The 22,614-nt window shown below is 47.9% G+C and overlaps 1 protein-coding gene across 1 annotated transcript in view; it reads left to right on the forward strand.

Annotated features, from left to right (window-relative positions):
• FAT2 (FAT atypical cadherin 2) overlaps positions 1–22,614 on the forward strand; it is an 84,875-nt gene that overhangs the window by 49,309 nt on the left and 12,952 nt on the right. The window contains exons 11-20 of the mRNA XM_037906919.2: positions 1,915–2,111; positions 3,206–3,359; positions 4,205–4,438; positions 5,247–5,636; positions 7,453–7,667; positions 8,632–8,769; positions 9,394–9,537; positions 13,090–13,287; positions 15,801–16,608; positions 18,601–18,746. Coding sequence (XP_037762847.1) covers positions 1,915–2,111; positions 3,206–3,359; positions 4,205–4,438; positions 5,247–5,636; positions 7,453–7,667; positions 8,632–8,769; positions 9,394–9,537; positions 13,090–13,287; positions 15,801–16,608; positions 18,601–18,746 — 2,624 coding nt within the window. The remainder of the gene's footprint in view (positions 1–1,914; positions 2,112–3,205; positions 3,360–4,204; positions 4,439–5,246; positions 5,637–7,452; positions 7,668–8,631; positions 8,770–9,393; positions 9,538–13,089; positions 13,288–15,800; positions 16,609–18,600; positions 18,747–22,614) is intronic.

Genomic DNA, 22,614 nt, shown 5'->3' on the forward strand with positions numbered 1-22,614 from the left:
TCCATATGTAGTTAAAATTCTAAGAAACACATGTATTGCCCCAGGGCCTAGCAAAACAACACAGAATGCAATCAAGAAGCGCTTATCCTTTAGGGTCCATAGAAAAGAAACCATTCTGATCATTATTTTAGGGGGAGTCCTCTCATGCACTCTTTCCCCCTTCCCCCTTTAACTGAGCCGCCTGTTTTTCAGCTAATGGGGGATGTGCATCAGAAGGAAAAGTAGGGGGTAACAGGAGGCAGGGTGTAAGCGGACGCCCATCAGGTGCTGATGAACTGGATCATGTCACGCAGCACATGCTATTTTGAAGTAAACGTATAGAAGGGGTTCATCATAAATATGGTAACAAATCTGGGGCCTCCTCGGTCTTGGTGGGTGTCACTCTTCTGTAGGCCCAGGCCACTTTGAACTTCTTAGGGTCGGTGGTGATAGAACTCCGAGCCCACAGCACAAGGCTCTGTGCTGCCTAAGGTCATGGTGAGTTTCACACTGGGAGTCCTGTGGTTTTGTAGCAAGAGGATCTGAGCTCTGTGCCCCCTGCCGCCACAAAGTTCTCAGTGGCCTAGTGAACACCAAAATGACAGCTGAGGAGGCCTAGGTGGCCACTAGATATTTTAAAACACAGAGCAAGTTAAAAATAAAAATACTAGGGCTTGATTCTCCTGGGGTGCAATGGAGAGAGCCAGTTTGGCTCCCTGCTTCTCCGCCCCCCAACCCCAGTGTAAATGAAAGTTGCAAGGAGGCAACTTGAACTCGTGCCGCTGGCGTACGGTGCTTCATGGCCTGATGTAAGTGAGGAACCGGGTGTACCTGCGCCTATGCCACTCCCCCACCCCCCCCACACACACATTGCCTCCCCTCACCAGATACACCCTGTGCCTACACGGGCACAGTTCCAGTGCAGGCCATCAGTTCTTTGCCACCGGAGATTCCCACAATATGGGTGAATTCTCCCAGAGTAGTCCTAGGTGCTGGAACTAGGGGTACTACGGCATCCCCTGACTTGAAGTGGTTTCTATCATATGCAGGGTTTGCAGTTTGGTTCAATGGCTCTCAGCACCCCCATTACACAAACTGTTCCAGCACCCCGGGGGGTAGTTTCTGGCCACTCTAAAGTTCACTTTCTGTCATGTTAGCCGCACAAAGCAAACTTGGCAGACTGGAGAATCTGGCCCCCTAGCCGTTACGCAACCGCCTCTGGATTCACTTATTACATCATTAAAAGTAGCTACGGGAGATCATAGAATCATAGACTATCAGGGTGTTGCAATGCATCCAACGAAGTGGGTATTCACCCGCGAAAGCTCATGCTCCAATACGTCTGTTAGTCTATAAGGTGCCACAGGACTCTTTGCCGCTTTTACAGTTGCAATAGTACATTTAAAAAAAAAATCTTTTCTTGCACTGCAATAATGAACAATTGGTGTTTGCATTTCAGTGTGTATGTAGCTTCCAGATCTCTTTAGCCACATATAATTCTATTGTGTTTGGAGATAGAGAAAGAGATGGACAGACTTTAGGAAATGGGATACATTGTGTGCTTTCGTGCTGGCTCATATGTACATCACTGGGACATTTCAAAGCTGTTGAAAACAACCTTTTGAAAACAACTTGTTCCCCCCCGGTAGCTCATGTAATATTTAAGCAACCAATGACTGAAGCATAAGTGGTATTTCCTGGGGCTTAAAGTGCAGCGGGGAGGAGTCAGGGGTCTCAGATGGAGCCAATAGGACATTCCTGCCCATTTCTCCTTACAACTGCTGCTAACACATGCAAGTTCTGCAGCAGGTTGCATGGAGTGGGTGAGGTGGTACAGGAGAGAAGCAGCATATCCATCCCCAACCCCTGTCCCTTCACACTTTCAGTGCTCGCTGTACACTGTGTTTCCTCACTCTGTCTTCTGTATCTTTCCAGAAGGAGACATGATAGGACAGTTCAGTGTTAAACAGGTAAAGGAAGACTGGAAAATCGTTTCCAAGAAGCCTCTTGACAGGGAAGATATAGAGAAATATCTCCTCAAGGTCACAGCCTCCGATGGGAAATTTCAGGCTGTCACAGAAGTGGAGATTTTTGTCCTCGATATCAATGACAACAACCCCGAATGCAAGCAGGTGAGGCGAGGGGGAAAGGCAGCGGATGTGGACCTGATGACAGAGCTGGCACAAGTTAACGTGGTGTGGTCTTGTAACTCTAGTACAGCGCTATCTCCTTATTACTTTGACCGTGCTCACCATCTTTTAATTAAGCAACATGGTAACGAGAGGGTCAGACCCAGGCTCCAGATGTGTAAAGTAGCTGTGGCTTATGACACAAGCAGTATGACGGATAACATATAGAGGCAAAGGGTGGGGGAAGCTTTCTGGGTAGGGGCATGAAAATGGGCAAGCCATGTATCCCATTAGGCTAAAGGATTTCCATCACAGGGGATAGCTAAGGGGTTTGGCAATAGGACAGAGAGCTTTTCACCTCCAGGTCACTGGTATGAATCACGCTCACGTTGGGAATGACCAAAAGTTGTTGCTCTCCAAGCAATGTTCAATGGCCTCTGTGAAATGAGTTTGCTGACCTCAGCCCAGTTTCCAATGGGCAGGTTTCCTCATCACAAAAGACACAGAGGCTAATTAACAACCTTGAGGCACTCTCAGCAAAGAGACCAAGGAGCAGACATTGAATTAGCCTCTCCCACCAGAGGTGGGCCCCCTGGCACAGAAACACTGACCGGCCACATGGAGGCACATTGATCTGTGCATAGTGGATTGAGTCCCCAGGCCTATCATTCTACCACTGGTTATGAGCACTGTACTACCCACACCCACACGTATATCATAAAATAGATTTCCCTTTATATCAAATGGAAGCAGCAGTGAGACCTGAAGGGGACTGCTGAAGCTGCAGGACCCAATTCACTGGCAAGCCTGATAGCCTCGTGTTTCAGAAAACTCTGCCAAAGGGTCACAAAGACAATAATAACCCACTCAAATCGCCATAGACATGGCTTCCCCATTTCCATCTGCTTGGAGGAAAGGTGGGAGAAAAGCAGGAGGAGCCTGGACGATGTCAGCCTTCTTCTTACCAGCTCCCCACTCCTTTATTTGAAATCACAACATCTGGCAGTAAAGTTTTGTTATGTTGGCTTGAGCATACACGTCCTGCACACAGAATGATGCCAGGCATGTCTGAGGGCACTAACTTCTCTCCTTTCCAGATTCTCTACACAGGAAAAGTCTCTGAAGATGCACTCCCTGGTCTTTTCATTTTGAAAATATCAGCCACTGACTCTGATGTTGGCAGCAATGCGCAGATAACGTATAGTCTGCATGGTCCTGGTGCCGAGGAGTTCAGACTGGACCCACAGACAGGTAAGAGCTGCACCTGCCACATGGCAGTTTGCAGAGACCTGCGGGTTATGTTCTCTTCCCCACCCACTCAGTCCGGAGATCAGTTGCAGTTGCAAAGTTGGCTCCCTGGAGCTGTCTGCCCCTTATCTCTTGTTGAATAAACAGAAAAGCCTTTAATTTCAGCTCTGTCAAGGTAGCAGCGAGGGCAAACAGGGAGCCTCCTTCATTTATTGCAGTATCTTTAGAATACTGGTTCTTTTCTGGAATTAACTAAGCGCTCTCTCCACTGACTTCCTTTAAAAATGTTTGGAGTTACCCTGGTGAGGTTTTAGTGCTTGGGGAAGGGGAAGGACTGATATTACAGTCTACAGCCGGGCATAAGAGGAGAAGGTGGGTTTTAGGGGGCAGGACTGAATCAAGAGACCTGGGTTCCATTCTGAGCTCTAGCAAGGCCTTTCTGCATGACGTTAGGCAAGATTTCATCTCCGTGGGTCTCAGTTTCCCCATCTCTAAAAGAGAGATAATACTTATCTACCTGGGGGTGATTAACTCAATGTTTGCAAAGACGTCTGAGATCCTGCTAGCAAAGTGCAATTTATTACAGCTGAGACACATCATGTGCAAACTTCCCTTGCATAGCGTTCTCTTGCACAGGGCCACTCCTATGCAAAGGCTGACAGTGATATCGGAATAGCTTGTAGCACTGAGATATGGGCTTTTTCTCGCTGCTAACTGGGCTGGAGCTATTTTTTTAACCCAAGTTTGCTGTCTCCCAAGGCTAGTGCATTGACATAGTGTGTCATATAGCCCTCTTTACCAAAATTCTCTTAGATTGCAGCCATTGCTGTCTCTTATTATTTCACTAGGGGAGCTGACCACTTCTGCACCTCTAGACCGGGAGCAGAAACCTACGTACCATCTTGTCGCCAAGGCAACAGATGGTGGAGGCCGTTCCTGCCAGGCAGATATAACCCTAGTCATAGAGGATGCGAATGACAATGCTCCAAGGTTCTTTCCCAGTCATTGTGCAGTAGCTGTCTTTGATAACACCACAATGAAGACACCCATTGCAGTGGTCTCTGCCAGGGATCTCGATGAAGGTGAGTCAGAACGGGATTTCTAGCCTGAGTTCTTTTACATCATAGATAGAAATTCTCAAAATACAGGGAAGGAATGCAGCAAAGGGCATAGACGGCTGTGACTTGGTGCAAAGGTATCTGGATCTTTGATCCAATCTTCTCGTTGCCGACACATTCTTGAAGACCTTGAAGACCCTGTAGGAAACTGGATACATGTGTAAACTTCAGAAGATACCAGCTGAGGGCATCTTAGTAGCTTAGAAGTAGCATTATGCACAAACAAGTAAAAGACTGAAGTTCCAGTCTCGACTGGCCTCTTTCTCATTGGGCCAGTATTTGTGGGAGCACCGCAGAGCTGCTGGATGCAAATATCACCACTGATGGAGAATGGTAGCCAATGACAGTAGTGATGAAGGTTTATAAATGGGGCGGGAGGAAGAGAAGGCGAGGGAAGAGAAATGAAAATGGTCTTTGGGAAGTTGTTTGGATTTTTCTTGTGATCCTGGGTTTCCTGAGCCCTGGATGAGGCTCCTGGAAGAGCTCCTCTGTGAAGGTTTTATTTACAATGGTAGATATGGGAGACTGTGCAATTATGAGGGTGAAAATAAAAATAATTAATTAAAAAACAGAGATCAACAGCATATCAGAGACAAATATCTGATGGATGGCTGCAGGGATGGATAAAAGGTTGGATCCATATTGGAATGGTGCACACATGAACTGGGACTTAAATGCAACCAAAAGTCTTTCTCTTGGGTTTAAGTTCATTTGGGTATCCATAAACTATGAAGTCCCGTGATTAATCCAGTCTGCCCCGTTATCCTTCCAGGCTGCAATGCAGAAGTGATCTATTCTCTCACTGACTCAGCTGATGGACACTTTTCAATCGAGGAGACTACTGGGGTAATCCGGCTAGAAAAGCCCCTAAAGGACACTCAGATTTCAGCATTTGAGCTGACGGTTTGTGCAACAGACCAGGGCTCCCCGCGCCCCCTCTCTGCTCTCACCACTGTCACTGTCTCTGTGGTGGATCTGACCGAATACCTGCCAGTTTTCCTGAGCACCGAATATGTGGCCACAGTAACGGAAGATGTGGCTGTGGGCACTGAGGTCCTCAACCTGTCCACGCTGACGAGGGACGGCGCTGAGAACACGGAGATCAAGTACGAAATCGTGAATGGGAATGATCAAGGGAAATTCCAAATCAACTCAAACACAGGTAGAAGGTCTAGTTCCACGGCACGTCCTGGCTGGACTGGCAAGGAGACCATCCTAGTCAGTGCCCGTTTTCCTGTTTTGTCTCTGTCTGCCTCATGCTGCTTCTCCCTTTCTCCTCCGTATTGTAATTCATGTTTTTTGCATTCCATATGCTCTTTACCTGACTTCCCTCTTTTATTCTAGCCCCTTCTCATGATCCTGAAAACTTTCTTCCCCTCCTCATCCTCCCTTCCACCACCACCCTTATCTTCCTCTGGAGGTCTTTTATTATCGTCTTTGATTCCCATCTCTCTCTCCCCTTCCCTCTCCTTTGATCTTTCTCTCTCTCCTCTCTTATCTTCCCTGCCTTTGTTTAACTTTTTTCCTCCCTCTCTCCCCAAGTGTTTTTTTTAAAATCATGTTTCATATTTTAAAATAGCTTCTCTCTTCTTTCCCAGTTTGACAGCTCCCCACCCTTATTCCCCATCCCCTACCCTCAGCCCTGTGCTCTTTCTTGCCCAGATACGGAGTATGATTTGTGAGGAGGGAGGGATATGTAATACTCCACTACCCTAAATACAGACACCAGATTCTCTTAGGGAACAATCCAAAGTCCACTGAAGTCAACAAAAAGACCCCTTTGTGGGCTTTGGATCAGGCTTCTGGGGGATGATGCATGAACAGAAAACAGAGTGTGGAGATTTTGCCACTGTGAATGCTCAGGATGGTTTTGTTCCCTTGTTGTTTGGTTCTGGAGGAAAAACACTCCACCCTGACCCGACAAGGAATCTGACAGGGCAGAGAGTGCTACAATAGGTGATTTTATTAGGTAGCTATTCAACAAGCATGGATAAAAATGGAATTATTACTCACGGAGCAGGTGCTGAGTCAGCCCTGATGAGCTAGCGTAATGTGCCATATTATTTACTCAAAGAGATGATAAAGGCTGCCTATTGCAAGAACAATGTCAGATTCCCTGAGATAGCCACTTTGATGTGACAATGGAGGCCTTCAGCCCTTCACTAGATCATCCCAATCCAAGATGCTGTCTTTATCGTCCCAGCCCCAACACTCTCGCTAACTTTTCCACAAAGATCACTTCTTCAGAACGTCCGTCCTAATAGAATTGGAGCAGAGTAATTCCCAGAGAAAGGCTAACATGGTATTTTAGTCATAATCTCATGATGATTTGATTCGAGTACATGGCAACATTCTGTCTCCCTCTTTGCTTTCATGTAGACCTCAGTTTCTCGCCAATACCCTGAGATATACCCTACCCTTCTGCTTATATACCCACAGACAAACCCAGACACTCATGCCACCACTTTCAAAGGAGACAGCTAGTGATCTCCAGCTGATACCTATCTGCTGATTGTCTCTCATACGTCCACATAGGCTTCGACAAGAACCTTTCTTTCCTGCACTTGGCACTTTTGATTGAATACCTATCTTATTCTGGTTTCACCATAACCTAACTCATCACCTTATGTATCTTTCTACTTTACTGCAGGATGCTATTGGTTTATATTGTCCCCGATTTGGTCTTTTCCACATATGAATCCAGAAGCCGTTACGCAGTGAAAGGATATTTTACTTCTTCAAGCATTCGACAGCAGAGTTGGGCTAGTTATAAAAAGAGTCTGTCTGATTAGAGCTTGTTTTATGTGAAGTCACAATATTTAGTGGCCTGGTTTGATGGAATATTGCTGTAGCCACCATGGCTTTATCTGCTGCTGGTTTGCCAACTTCCTCCTTGATTGATCTGGGGGTCTCTGTAAGACATTACATGTCCTGCGTTCAAAGCGTCTCCTGTCTTTGCTGTCTGTACACATATACAGGTATCTTGTACGTTAGCGGGAGCCTGGATTTTGAAGTGAGCCACGAGTATTACTTATCTGTTGAAGGCACAAGGAAGGGTTCTGCGTCTCTCAGTGACATCACCATGGTGGTGATTAATATCACCGACATAAATGATCATATGCCAAAGTTCACCCAGGATCCTTATGTCACCGAAATCCGCGAGGATGCAGCTGTTGGGGAAACTATCCTTACGGTAAGACAGAATGGAACGACTCTTACTTAGCAGCCTAAAGGATGGCTCCTGGCTGAAGCCAGGTATCCACCCACATTCTCATTCACATGGTGGTAGAGACTGGAGGCCTCAGTCAGGGATTGATGCTGCACACAGAATGATTAGAGGATCCCCGCCCCACAGAGCTTACAGGCTAAATGTATTACCAGAGACAATAGGTGGATCCAGAAAGTGAGGGGCCAGCGGTGGAAAGAACAAGGCAACAGTGAAACTGTTACAACAGGGTGACAAGCAGTGGTCCCGGCACGCCAGCTGCCAGGTCATTGTTGAGTGTTTTGTAGGCACCATGGCAGAGGTGAGTTTTAAGGAGGGACTTACGAGGATAGGCTGAGGGAACTGGGGTTATTTAGTCTGCAGAAGAGAAGAGTGAGGGGGGCTTTGATAGCAGCCTTCAACTACCTGAAGGGGGTTCGAAAGAGGATGGAGCTCAGCTGTTCTCAGCGGTGGCAGACGACAGAACAAGGAGCAATGGTCTCAAGTTGCAGTGGGGGAGGTCAAGGTTGGATATTAGGAAACACTATTTCACTCGGAGGGTGGTGAAGCACTGGAATGCGTTACCTAGGGAGGTGTTGGAATCTCCGTCCTGAGAGGTTTTTAAGGCCCGGCTTGACAAAGCCCTGGCTGGGATGATTTAGTTGGGGTTGGTCCTGCTTTAAGCAGGGGGTTGGACTAGATGACCCCCCTGAGGTCTCTTCCAACCCTAATTATCTATGTTTCTATGATTTGAAGGAAGACAGCAGAATGGCCTTGCAGAGTTTTCTCTGTTCCTACCCTGGGCTTCTGCGAGGTACTCTCAAAAGCAACAGCCCGTCTTCCCCTGTCATGCCTTAGTCAGAACCTCCCACCCTCAAACAACCAGCAAGACATTGCCTCTTAGACAGGAGACACTTGTTCAGGAGCCCCCCTCTTATCGCTCCCCCAATAGGTGTCAGCTGATGACCTGGATGGGGCGATGAACAATCAGATCACATACTCTATTGTGGGAGGGAACCTACTGGAGCACTTCACCATCCATCCCAAGAGCGGACAGATCTGTATTGCCAAGCACCTGGACCGGGAGGAGGTGAGTTGCAGTCCCAAGATAAGGTCCACCTAAGGCTTGATGCTGCAGATGGGCGAGTTAGAAAACAATGTTACGTCACACCTCCAGGAGAAGGCTGAAAATGACTGGGGAAGCGCAGAGTGCTCATCTCTCTGCCGGGTTTTGAAGGATCCATTTAAAACATTGCACTCAGCAGGCCAGGGTAATCAGCTGCCATGCACACAAATCCTTTGGACCCACAGATATTGCTGAAGGGTCAGGAACACATGCTTCGGGGTCTGGACTAGAGCAGAGATACTGTGGTGTAATGGTTAGAGCCCTGGACTGGGAGTCAGGAGATCAGGATTCTCTTCCTGGCAAGGCCAATAGCCTCCTGTGCGATCCTCGGCCAGTCAGTTCCCATCTCTGTGACTCAGTTTGTCCACTTGCAAACTGGGGGACAATGATATTTACTTTCTTGGTGAAGCACTTTGAGACGTATGGATGGAAAGCTCCAGAGAAGGGCTAAGTGTGATTATCATTATACTGCCCATTACCTTGTGCTCTTTAAGAAGCCTGCATGTGGGGAGAATAAAACATCTGGACACGAATCCCAGGCTTCCTTCCACTTCTCCCAATAATCAATGCGTGCCAAACACCTTCTAGGTTCCCAGCTATTCCCTGACGGTCCGAGCCACAGACAGCGGCCAGCCTGCACTGTTCAGCGACGTCGCAGTGCGCGTCCAGGTGACGGATGTCAACGACAACCCGCCCAGGTTCTTCCAGCTCAATTACAGCGTGGTGGTGCAGGTAAGGCAGAGCCTCTGCGCAGCGGAGACACTGTGTTGCCTCTCTTTCATAGATTCAGAGATATTAAGGTCAGAAGGGACCATTATGATCATCTAGTCTGACCTCCTGCACAATCCAGGCCACAGAATCTCACCCACCCACTCCTGCGATAAACCTCTCACCTATGTCTGAGCTATTGAAGTCCTCAAATCATGGTTTAAAGACTTCAAGGAGCAGAGAATCCTCCAGCAAGTGACCCGTGCCCCATGCTACAGAGGAAGGCAAAAAAAAACCCAGGGCCTCTTCCAATGTGCCCTGGAGGAAAATTCCTTCCCGACCCCAAATATGGTGATCAGCTGAACCCTGAGCATATGGGCAAGATTCACCAGCCAGATACCCAGGAAAGAATTCTCTGTAATAACTCAGATCCCACCCCATCTAACATCCCATCACAGGCCATTGGGCCTATTTACCATGAATAGTTAAAGATTAATTAATTGCCAAAATCATGTTATCCCATCATACCATGTCCTCCGTAAGCTTATCGAGTTTAATCTTAAAGCCAGATAGGTCTTTTTCCCCCGCTGCTTCCCTTGGAAGGCTATTCCAGAACTTCACTCCTCCGGTGGTTAGAAACCTTCATCTAATTTCAAGTCTAAACTTCCCGATGGCCAGTTTATATCCATTTGTTCTTGTGTCCACATTGGTACTGAGCTTAAATAATTCCTCTCCCTCTCCGGTATTTATCCCTCTGATATATTTATAGAGAGCAATCATATGTCCCCTCAACCTTCTTTTGGTTAGGCTAAACAAGCCAAGCTCCTTGAGTCTCCTTTCATAAGACAGGTTTTCCATTCCTTCGATCATCCTAGTAGCCCTTCTCTGTACCTGTTCCCGATTGAATTCATCCTTCTTAAACATGGGAGACTAGAACTGCACACAGTATTCCAGGTGAGGTCTCACCAGTGCCTTGTATAATGGTACTAACACCTCCTTATCCCTACTGGAAATACCTCGCCTGATGCATCCCAAGACTGCATTAGCTTTTTTCACGGCCACATCACATTGGCGGCTCATAGTCATCCTGTGATCAACCAATATTCCAAGGTCCTTCTCCTCCTCCGTTACTTCTAATTGATGCATCCCCAGTTTATAACTAAAATTCTTGTTATTAATCCCTAAATGCATGACCTTACACTTCTCATTATTAAATTTCATCCTATTAGTATTACTCCAGTTTACAAGGTCATCCAGATCCTCCTGTATGATATCCCGGTCTCTCTCTAAATTGGCAATACCTCCCAGCTTTCTATCATCCGCAAACTTTATTAGCACACTCCCACTTTTTGTGCCGAGGTCAGTAATAAAAAGATTAAATAAGATTGGTCCCAAAACCGATCCCTGAGGAACTCCACTGATAACCTCCCTCCAGCCTGACAGTTCACTTTTCAGTATGACCCACTGTAGTCTCCCTTCTAACCAATTCCTTATCCACCTTTCAATTTTCATATTGATCCCCATCTTTTCCAATTTAACTAATAATTCCTCATGTGGCACGGTATCAAACACCTTACTGAAATCTAGGTAAATTAGATCCACTGCGTTTCCTTTGTCTAAAAAATCTGTTACGTTCTCAAAGAAGGAGATCAGGTTGGTTTGGCACGATCTACCTTTTGTAAAACCATGTTGTATTTCATTTCAGGATACCCAAGGGACCCCCCATGAATTACACCAGGGTCGGGAGGGGGCGGTTAGCTGTGAAGGGAGATTCTGCTTTGTGTTTGTGACAAGCAGTGAACTAATAGCACTGTCTAGAGGCAGATATGTTACCAGCAGGTGCTATTCACCACCCCCCTCCCACTACACCTGCAAGCACCTTGTGCCCTTTCAGTACTGAGCCTCAAAGCCCTGGGGTCCTGACCTGCAGCACCCTCCTCCCTGCCCTCTTTGGTCTACATGGCATCTCCAGGGACGTAGGAAGGGACCAGTCCCTGCACTTCTTCCTGGTCCTCCTGCAGGCTGTGCCCTCCCGCGCTACTACACCCACCATCTGGTCACATATAATGATGAAGGCAGCTTCTTGCCATAGGTAACCTGGATTCCCTGGTTAAAAACTGTCCAGGGCTTTGGGTAATTTGGGGTGTTTGGTGATGGGTGTAATAGGAACAGGTTAAGAGCTACAAGGATGATTTGTGGTCTGGCGAACCGGCCTTACAGTAAGGGATGTAAAGAAGCTCAGTCTATTTAGTTATCAAAGAGAAGGTTAAGAGGCAATTTAATCATGGCTTATAAATACCTACTCAGGCACAAGACATCGGATAGTAGAGGGCTCCTTAATCTTTCTGACAGAGGCACTGCAAAAGCCAATGGCTGGAAGTTGTAGCTATAGATTATTAATTAATTATTTTGATTACTTAAGAATTCCCAGTTATCATTTTGAGGTTTGACAGGTTCTTGTTCTACGATCAGGCTCATTATTCATTCGTTCTCTCTTTCTCTCTCTCGTTACTGCAGTTGCAAACACTCCAACTCAGTAAAGTAGATAGAGGTACTGCAAAGTTGAAGTCAGTAAAGTTCCAACAGGAAATACGATGTACATTTTTTAACAGTGAGGGTAATTAACCACTGGACCCTTACCGAGAGATGCCGTAAATGCTCCGTTACTTGGAGTCTTTAAATCAAGAAGGTAGTTTTAGCCATTGGTAGTTGGGCTAGATGCAGGAATGCCTGGGGTGAAATCTATGGCCTGGGTTATGCGGGAGGACAGAGTCAATGAGCACAGTGGTCCCTGAAGGCTCTACAGCAGTGGTGGGCAACCTGCGGCCCATCAGGGTAATCCACTGGCGGGCCACGAGACAGTTTGCTTCCACTGAGCGTCCGCAGGCACGGCTGCCTGCAGCTCCCAGGGGCCAGGAACGGCGAACCGCGGCCACTGCAAGCTGCGGACGGCCATGCCTGCGGACGCTCAGTGGAAACAAACTGTCTCGTGGCCCGCCAGTGGATTACCCTGATGTGCTGCGCGTGGGCTGCAGGTTGCCCACCACTGCTTTACAGCCTATTAAAGCTACCCAACTGACTCCATGAAAACCTTGAGAGCTGCCCAACCCTGGGCTGTCGGAGAGGCTAAGAGAGCCAATGCTGAGTGAGAAGATTCACACAAAGGGCCAAACCAGTGAAAGCCCAGGGAAAGTTTTAATTCCTCAGGAGGCAGGGGAGGTTTCTACCTCCTCCCAAAGTTGCAAGGAACAACAGCAAGTCGGAGAGTTAAATGGATTTTCAGCAGTTAGCTGCAGCCTTGCGTCCAGCCCTGCTCACTGTTCTTCCCATAGGACAAGTGGATTTGTAGTTACAGGAGTTGCAGTAACAGTTATTTGGAATGGTAACAAAACCATGCCCGAGCTGCTGGCTGTTTCCCCTTATGTTTCCATAGGCATCTGCTGACGTCAGCACAACCACTCTGTGCCTTTTCGGTGCCATGATCAAACTGCAGCCCTAGAGGCAGAGAAATTCCACCCTTATCTGGGCCAGGTGTCTTCCCTCGCTTTGCTCAACCCCTTTTCTCCCATATTTCAGGAGATAGCCCCAGTTGGCACAAGTGTCCTGCAGCTGATCATGAGCGACAGAGATTCCCCTGAGAACGGGCCACCATATTCATTCCAGATCACCGAGGGAAACGACGGGAAAGCCTTTGATGTCACCCAGGACGGTCTGCTGGTGACCTCATCTGTTCTGGATAGGAGAACAAAAGAACAGTACCTCCTACAGGTCCAGGTAGATCCTGCCTTACCCCTTTGGGATATGAATTCACCGAGGCCAGTACAGTAACAATGGAGGAAATGGAAGTTATACCCAAAAGCCCAGACAGAAGCAACTCCAGTCTTTGGGAAGTTTGGATCCAGATCCAAATTTTGAAGCCTGGATCCATCTGTAGAGCTCACTTCCCAAGAGCTGTGTCTGCACAAAACTGGGGCCAGCTTTTCCAGCAATAAAACCTGCTGGTATAGTCATGGGAACCTCTGCGGCGCAATTGACCCTGTATGATGCTTTCCCTGATATAGTTCTAGTGACCTTCCACTTCAGGAGAGACTTGCGTCTGTTCCTGAAAGCTTCACCTAAATACTCCAACAAGGAGCTCTTTCCTTTTATTCATGCTCACATCAGGTCAACAAATTAGGGCAAAATAGCTTGTTTTCAGCCTGAACTGGTTTTCCTGAGGGAACAAATCAACAGGGTCAGGACATTATTTTTTTATTGGAAAGTTAAAACGCCTGAGCAGGCCTTACCCCCACAGCTCTGCCAGTGCACCTCAGCCCTGTGCTGCAATGCTCATGCTGTTCTAACGCTGGGCTCCACACCCAGCTCCCCCAGTGCCTCCTGCCATCCTACTTCTGGAGCTCTGCTGAGCCCAAACTGACAGTTTTTCCAAACTACATGGAGGTGTTGTGATGCGCACAAATTTAGGGATTCAGATGAGATCCGTCAAAATCATATTGCTTGGTAAATAATGAAGAATATAAGCCACAGTCTCCAGAGATGCACTAATCTGCTGTTCCACCCGTAGAATGAGAAGAGGTAAAAAGATCAGAGAGCGTAATCAGGCTCCTACTGAAATCAGTAGCAAAGATCTCATTGGCTCAGTGGTGAAGAACCAGAGCCTAGGACTATATATAGCGTAAAGAAAGGAGGATTTAGAGGTGACACGAGAAAGAAATATGAAGTATTGTAGCCGTGTTGGTCCCAGGATATTGGAGACACAGTCCTGGACTGTAGAGGAGCTCTGTGTCGCTCAAACGCTTGTCTCTTTCACCGACAGAAGTTGGTCCAATATAAGACATTACCTCACCCACCTTCTCTCTCTAAAGAAATATGACAGAATGGATGCTTCAGAGACAGTAACTCAGAACCTCCTATTTACTAGGTGTAGGGATCACCCAAAGAAAGCAAAAGAAACTAAATTTAACTGGGATCAAAGAAAATGCTATTTTTTTACACAATGAATAATTAACCACTAGGACTCACCACCTTCAGGTAGCACTGAGGCAAAACAAAGACAAGATTCAGAAAAGAATTAGACATTGATATGACTAAGTCATCCACAAGTATAGTCAATGGGCTAAAAACATAGAAGGGATCTAAATCTTCCATAATAATGGATACCTAAAGAGATAAGTATTATTATTAATAACATAAGGCCCAACCACTAACTGCCTGAGGTTAGAAAGAAACGTGTCCTATGATACAGTTGTGCACTTAATATGGACGTACCATGGCTGCAGTTGCGCAGACAATCGCAGTGATTTTGCCCAGAACTTAGGCACTCAAATGCACACGTGTTTTTGCATGCACAGTTCTAAAAATCTGGATTGGCATTTAGATTTGTTGGAAGATTGGTAGCCATACCTGCTTTATTCTGCGATAATGGTGCACTCAGGAACCTGGCAAATGACTTAGAATATCAAGAGTTGGAAGGGATCTCAGGAGGTCATCTAGTCCAACCCCCTGCTCAAAGCAGGGCCAATCCCCAATTTTTGCCCCAGATCTCTAAATGGCCCCCTCAAGGATGGAGCTCACAACCCGGGGTTTAACAGGCCAATGCTCAAACCACTGAGCTATCCCTCCTTCACAGGAAGGAGGCTACAGGAGTGAGTACAGGATTGCTTTTGTGAAAATGGAGCAGCTGCAAGTCTGCTCTGGGGCTGCTGCATTCCCACACATTCCAGCAGCATTATTTTGGAGACCCTATTAGGCAGTGACTTGCAGTCAATGTTCCTATAGGGAATTTTTTTCCTGGCCTTCGAAAGCCAGGCTGCTGCACCATCCCCTTCTCCAAAGAACCATCACTGAAGAGCCATTAAACCCCAAGAAATCAGAATCACCTAGGCATGTTCTCTGCCGACGAGTTCCACTCTGAATGCGAATGAATGCACCATGTTAACACTGTTAGTGATCCACCTCCCTCAGCAGCCTGCAGGCTCCTGGTTTTTTCATGGGGAGGCCTGGTCTGAGTCTCTCTCTTGGAGGGCACTGTTTCAATCCTACCTGTCCACCTTCCCGAGAGCTGCAATCACAAAGGCCATCTCCTGGCACTGCCCTGCCATTGCTGCCCCGCGGCTCTTCCTCCTCCTTCATCCCACAGCCACAGCTCATGCTCTCCCAGATCCCGCACGCAGGAAGTGAGAGATGCTCTACCCCAATGCGTCCTTCTGCGCCCATCTGCTGGGGAGCGGGGATGAGACGCTCTTCCCACACGTGGCTGTAACAGGTCCTTTTGTTTTCCTTGACAGGTCTCGGACAGCGGCATCCCTCCTCTTTCGTCCTCTGCCTTTGTAAACATCCAGGTGAGCGAGCCCAGCCAATATGCTCCCTCGGCGTTGCCCCTGGAGGTATTCATCACTACTAATGAGAGCGCCTTCCGAGGCGGTGTTCTCGGCAAGATCCATGCCACAGATCGAGACCCCCATGACACCCTGGTGTACACCTTGGCAGCAGAAGTGCCCCAAGAGGGGCACTTCTCAGTGGGGGCAACGGATGGCAAAATCATCGCTGGTGAGAAGCTTCCCCATGGCCACTACGCCCTGAATGTGACGGTCAGCGACGGCACGTTCAAAACCACCACCACCGTCAACGTCCATGTGTGGTGCTTCAGCCAGGAGGCCCTGGACAAGGCCGTGGTGTTACACTTCCAGCACCTCTCCCCCGAGGAGTTTGTGGGTGACCACTGGCGCAACTTGCAAAGGTTTCTGGGAAACATCTTGGTCATAAGACGTCAGAACATCCACATGGCCAGCCTACAGCCCGCGGTAGCCTCTAACGGCGTGGAGCTCCTCTTGGCCGTTGGAGAGTCCCCTGGTGCCTTCTACGAGCCCCGCGTCCTAGCAAACAAGATTTCTCTGTCGGCTGGGGAGATGGACCAGCAGGTGGGGCTCCAGCTGAAGAAGGCCATTCATGTGCCATGTCATGGGCCAGCTTGTGCCCGGCGTGTCTGCAAGGAGACAATTCAGCTGGACCCGGGCATGGTGTCCACCTACAGCACTGCCCGACTCAGCGTTCTCACACCCCGGCACAGCTTGGAGCAAATTTGTTCTTGCAATGGTGAGAAATCCTCCTTATTGCTCTTGAATTCTCCCCCTTGGGAAAGCCATGCCAGTCTCTAGTGTGTGGGATTATCCCTTCAGTACATCGCGAAACTCAGGGAGTTCTCATGCAATTACACTGTCCCAGTAACTGGCCATTCTGGCTTCGCTTTCAAAGCCAGACCTAGCGTCCTTGAGCTTTAAATTCCATCTGGCCTGTAGGAAGAATTCTACTGGATAATGCTAAGCTCCTATCCTGTGTCATTAAATAATAACAGGATCTCTGTTGCCCATGATGAGAGTAAAGTCACTCATATGTGGCGCAAAATGGTCTGGGCTCTTCGGGTAGAGCTTCGATCCTTGGGTTCCCGTGCTTTGGTCCTGTGCCCAGCAAAACACAGACGAGTTAAAAGTGGTGAATTCAAATCAAGCCAAAGAATTTGTATTCATATTTTAAGTACAGTAGCTTCCACTTAGCAGCAACCCGGCTGTGGTAGGAAGAGGGCCTGCAACATGAGGCCTTGTATTAGAGGCCTGGTATGAGGTCTGAGGCTAAAGTAATGATCAAAACATCTACATTCATCATGCTGTCATCCTGACCTATCTTTAGGATGGGTCAGTGTGTTCCTGCTCTGTTTGGGGAATGAGCCGGTATCGAGCTGTTCTGGTACCACCTTTCTAGAATGTATTTGCATCTATGTTCTTATCCCTCGCATTACTTAGGAACGTGTGTTTCTGCAATATCAACCCTGTTCTTGCCAGATTGTGTGAGCAGGGCCTGCCTCTTGCTCACAACTTAACTTTGCTTTATATTAGCAAGTTTTGACCATGACTTTCGCCCAGGCCTCAGGCCTCATACCAGGCCTCTAATGCAAGGCCTTATGTTTCAGGCCCTCTTCCTACTACACCGGCTATTGACAACTTCCTGTTAACAGCAACATTTTGCCAGGCTCCAATCCCGTCCCACTGACTTTCATGTTAATGGGATTCAGGTACTTGCCGCTTATTACCAACGGTTTTCAGAAGCACGGCCCCAGCGGCAGCCCCGGGTTGGGAGGGAAGCTGCAGCCGGGGAATGAAGTGCTGGGACCTGCCTTCTCTGGCGGCAACGCTGCAAACCTGCCTGTGGATGGTGCTCAGCCCGTCCCGTTGCTTCCTTCTGGGACTGCAGCCCGGCAAACCTGCTGGCACAGGGGCTTTGGGCTGGGAGGGAGGCTGTTGGCAGGGTAGATGCCTCTCCGGGCTGTGCCCTGTTGGGGAACTACACACAGGGAGAGAAGTGCTAGGGCATGCTGAACCCCAAAGAGTGCAGGGAGAGGCACTGTACAGCCCCAGGGGTCCCCAGCGCCTCAGTTCCCCATAGAAAGGCCCAGCATCCGGGCTGCAGCCAGGGAAGGCATGTCCCAGTGCTTCTGTCCTCGCTGCAGCCCTGCAAACCTGCCTTCTGCTTATTAGTAACTGCTGGGTAATAGCACTTTCTGCTGGTGACCGAAGGGTTTCTAATAAGTGGAATCTTCTGTATTTCCACATTGCCCAAGGAAGAGCAGCGGCTGGCAGGTTGGGAATGAGCTGTCCTGGCAAAGCTGTTTGCAGCCCCCTAACAGGAACATCCGGACAGGATTGAGCTGCATAGGCAGAGCCACATGTTGTAGGTCAGGAATATCAAGAGATGCCGCAGATCAGGACTGAAGTGCATTGGTAGCGTTAGTGAACACTCAGGACAGGAACAGGAGGCCTGCTGCAGATCAGGACTGGGCTGCAGCGTCATTATGGTGGAAGAGCCGTTGGGGAGACTCAAAATGTGAATAGCCAGGGGGCATTGCAGGTCCTCACGAGCTTCACTGGCAGAGCTATGTAGAGACTCGAGGCAGCAAGGACTCCTGCAGGTCAGGCTGGAATTACAGTGGCTGAAATGTGGGGAAACACGGGGCTGGGGAAAGCACTGGATGCCGTAGGTTGAACACAATCCAGAATTTCAGACTGTTTTCAGATGACCTGGTTATATTTCTAGGCACTGCTGTGAGATTCAGTGGACACAGCTACATCTGGTACCATCACCAGGAGAGAGGGGACTGGCAGATGCAGTTCCGCCTGAAAACCCACCAGCTGCATGGTGTTCTGCTCTTCATCAATGGGACCAACACTGCTGTTCTGGAGGTAGGGTTTGCAATAGCTAAGGATGTATTTCTGCATTAAGGAACAATTCCACTGATTGTGCACTGGGAAATGTAGCCAAAGGAAGGAACAGACTGAACAAAGAAATACCCACCTATGTGTAGGTGTAAGCCATTCTAAAATACCATGTGGGGAAGACCTGTTGGTAACCTGGGTACTGTGCAACTTGGTATGTTCACCTAGGCGGGTGACACGTGATTACAGTATGACGCGTTGTGAATACAGCAAGACTGCTAGAGAGGGGCTTTTTGCACCCACGGATTGTGCACACAGCCAGTCTGTACTAAAGCAGCCTAGTGCTACTACATCTCTTCCTTTACCCCTCCTGGTTTGTTTCATCCTTGTGTTACATCATGTCCATTTGACTGGAGGCTCATTGGAGCAAGGGCTGTTACATACCGGGTGGGGTTTTCAAAAACGCTCTGTCCCTGTTGAGCCAATGGGAAAATTCCCACCGACTTGAACAAAAGCAAAAGTTAAGCTGATGCTGAGCATCTGTGGAAATGTCACCTGAGATGTTCGTACAGCACCAGGTACAGCGCGGTCCCGACCTCCAGGGTACCGCGCTACCTGGTAATAGTCTTAGCAGCACAGGAGACAATTGAGGGATGCCAGACGATAGAGTTCCCATATACATACAGGAGTCACTCGGGGAGCACCAGGAGCCAGATTCCCAGCTGGTACAAACTGACATGGCTCTGCTGACTTCAGCGGAGCTGAATGGACTCATACCCGCGGAGGATCTGGCCCATGGTACCTACAGCCTCACAAGGACCCGTGAACATGGTGTTTCCACTGACCCACAAGCTTGTTAGTGAGCAACCCAACCCCATTTACCCACCAGGGAATTAGTCAGCAACCCCTAAACATGGTGTTACTCATTAACTTACCACAGGAAACAACAGCGGCTGCTTCTACTTTCCTCAGCGGCTGAGCTGGGCTGAGCATGGATCCAGTGGCCACCCAAAAAGATACAGAGAAGGTGTCCGGATGGACACCAATGGATTAAAGTCTCTTTGTTTTCATGGAGGGTGGGGAGAAGGTGGGGACAGAAGTCTTATAAAATGGCAACTCACATCACTTACTATTTCATGAACGATCCAGGCAGCTTTAGCCAGTGAGATGCGGGAGAACCAATTCAAGCTTAAACTTGTAGCCTCTTAGCTTATGTTTCCTGCAGTGGGTTTCGTCACTCCAGACAGCTGCCAGAACCAGGAACATCTTCATCTGATCTCTCCCCTTTCTTTGGCTGCACTCGCTGAATCTATAAAGAATTCAAAAGAGCATGTGTCTGCTCCCTTCCACCTTGGCAGCAGAAGGAAACCGAGAGCCCTCCAGAAAAGGGTTTTATTGTCTGTTCCTCATTAATTATCAAACTTAAATTAGGCCCCTTATATCTTATAACTCACTTATTGACTTACTGGGGTTTTTTCCCTGAACCCATCTCTGTGTAATCTAGACTTAAGACATAAATTAAATACAGCATCATGCTCATTTAAAGGGACACGATCAATTTTTTAAACTGAGTTTAACAATACTTTCAAGTGCTTCTCCAGCCCCTGAATCCCCTGCCTCTTTCTGTGGCGTTTTCTGATTTTTAAAAGTTTTTCTTTCCGTTGTTATGGCATAAAAGACCCCCACAGACAACAAGAGAAATGGTCTCGCAGGGGAATCAGTGGAGCTGGCAATACACCAAGTGCTGTCAAAGGAACAAACTGAAAAAATACAGAGAAATAGGTTTTTTCGTCTCTAATTTCTTGCAGCTACAGCAATCGTAGGGGATAGCTGGAACAGTAGTGGGTGAATAATACTCACACAGAAGGATGGTTTTTAAGACGAGAGTGTCCATTTCAAACTGCTCAGAAGAGGCAGCTCACGCAGTCCCCATCCCTGAGCCCCGTGGCGGCGTTAAGCCATTGGCCATGCAGTGTGGGGGGAGATGGCGAAAGGGTCTGCTGACCAGAAGGAATTTTCTCAGCCAGAATTCTGCATGACCTTGCATAGCAGCTCAGATCTGCTGGCCCCTCTGGCTGGGATGCACCAATTGCTGAGCACAGCGAATGCAAGGACTGCGATTGTACCTGCTCATTGCCCCTGCCCATTGCCCAGGGGCATGAAAGCTGTGGAAGACTCTTGCACACTCTTCTGCACCTTGCACAGCCCCGGAGCGCCCCTCTACTGCCCCAACAAACCATTCAGGGAGGGGCCATTGTCAAGCCCACATCGGATCTAAAAGGGGTGCCTCAGACTTCACCCTGAAGGCAGAGTTAGGCTCCAGCAGGCCCTTGGAGCAAGAAAGTCACATAACCAGGGATGCTCCACTGGAAGCACCTTGTCTCCAAGTCTTAGAGCAGCTCAGAGACTGGTCAATAAAATCACCTCAACTGATCTTAGCCCTCAGGAAGGTGCACAGGGAAAGAGGAGGAGGCGTGCAGAGCAGCCAAGAGACAACTTATTAGCCAAACCCAACACATAGGACCTGGTGACAAAGGCTAGTTAATGACTGAGTTCAAGACGGCCACCTACCAACCCCCCAGTCTTTTTGGCTATGTCAAGGTTCCTGCCCCACTCTGAACTCTAGGGTACAGATGTGGGGACCTGCATGAAAACCCCCTAAGCTTATTTTTACCATCTTAGGTTAAAACTTCCCCAAGGTACAAACTATTTTACCTTTTGCCCTTGGACTTTATTGCTGCCACCACCAAGCGTCTAACAAATATATAACAGGGAAAGAGCCCACTTGGAAACGTCTTCCCCCCAAAATCCTCCCAAACCCTACACCCCCTTTCCTGGGGAAGGCTTGATAAAAATCCTCACCAATTTGCATAGGTGAACACAGACCCAAACCCTTGGATCTTAAAAACAATGAAAAAGCAATCAGGTTCATAAAAGAAGAATTTTAATTGAAGAAAAAGTAAAAGAATCACCTCTGTAAAATCAGGATGGTAAATACCTTACAGGGTAATTAGATTCAAAACATAGAGAATCCCTCTAGGCAAAACCTTAAGTTACAAAAAGATACAAAAACAGGAATATACATTCCATTCAGCACAGCTTATTTTATCAGCCATTTAAACAAACAGAGTCTAACGCATATCTAACTGGATTACTTACTAAGTTCTAAGACTCCATTCCTTTCCTGTTCCCGGCAAAAGCATCACACAGACAGAGAGGTCCCTTTGTTTCTCCCCCCCTCCAGCTTTGAAAGTATCTTGTCTCCTCATTGGTCATTTTGGTCAGGTGCCAGCGAGGTTATCCTAGCTTCTTAACCCTTTACAGGTGACAGGGTTTTTCCTCTGGCCAGGAGGGATTTAAAGGTGTTTACCCTTCCCTTTATATTTATGACAGGCTATAAATAGACAGCTGTGCCTGCCCAGTGGGTAATATTAATAGATATTCTGCCCTTCAGCTGGAGGGGCGGCAGTGCCTTTGACTCATTTCTTTGTCACACTGTTTGTGAAGTGCATCAGAGGGACCAAAACATTGCCAGGACATGTTGCCTAGATAAACTCTGGGTGCCCTCAAGTTTTTAGATTTGCAAAAATAGGCAAATAAGCACAAGTCAGTAGCATCTGTTATTTATTTGCTTATGGTTTTGAGTTTGTAGTTCCAGTGTTTTGAACAAATTCCTCCCAGAGTGAACACACCTGCCTTATCCTCATGATCTCCAAGCACTGCACCCATGCTGAAACGGCATTGTGCACCACAAGGAGGAAAAAGACAGGCTAGCTGGACGAGACTCACAAAGGAGTTTCTTTTTGTTTCAGGGGAATTGAATCCTAACTTGTCCCCACAATCTGAGCAAGCCAGTTACTGATGCTCAGCTTGTGTTTAAAACAGAAGGGAAACT

The sequence above is a fragment of the Chelonia mydas genome, chromosome 8 (genome assembly GCF_015237465.2).
Source record: "Chelonia mydas isolate rCheMyd1 chromosome 8, rCheMyd1.pri.v2, whole genome shotgun sequence".
NCBI lineage: Eukaryota > Metazoa > Chordata > Testudines > Cheloniidae > Chelonia > Chelonia mydas.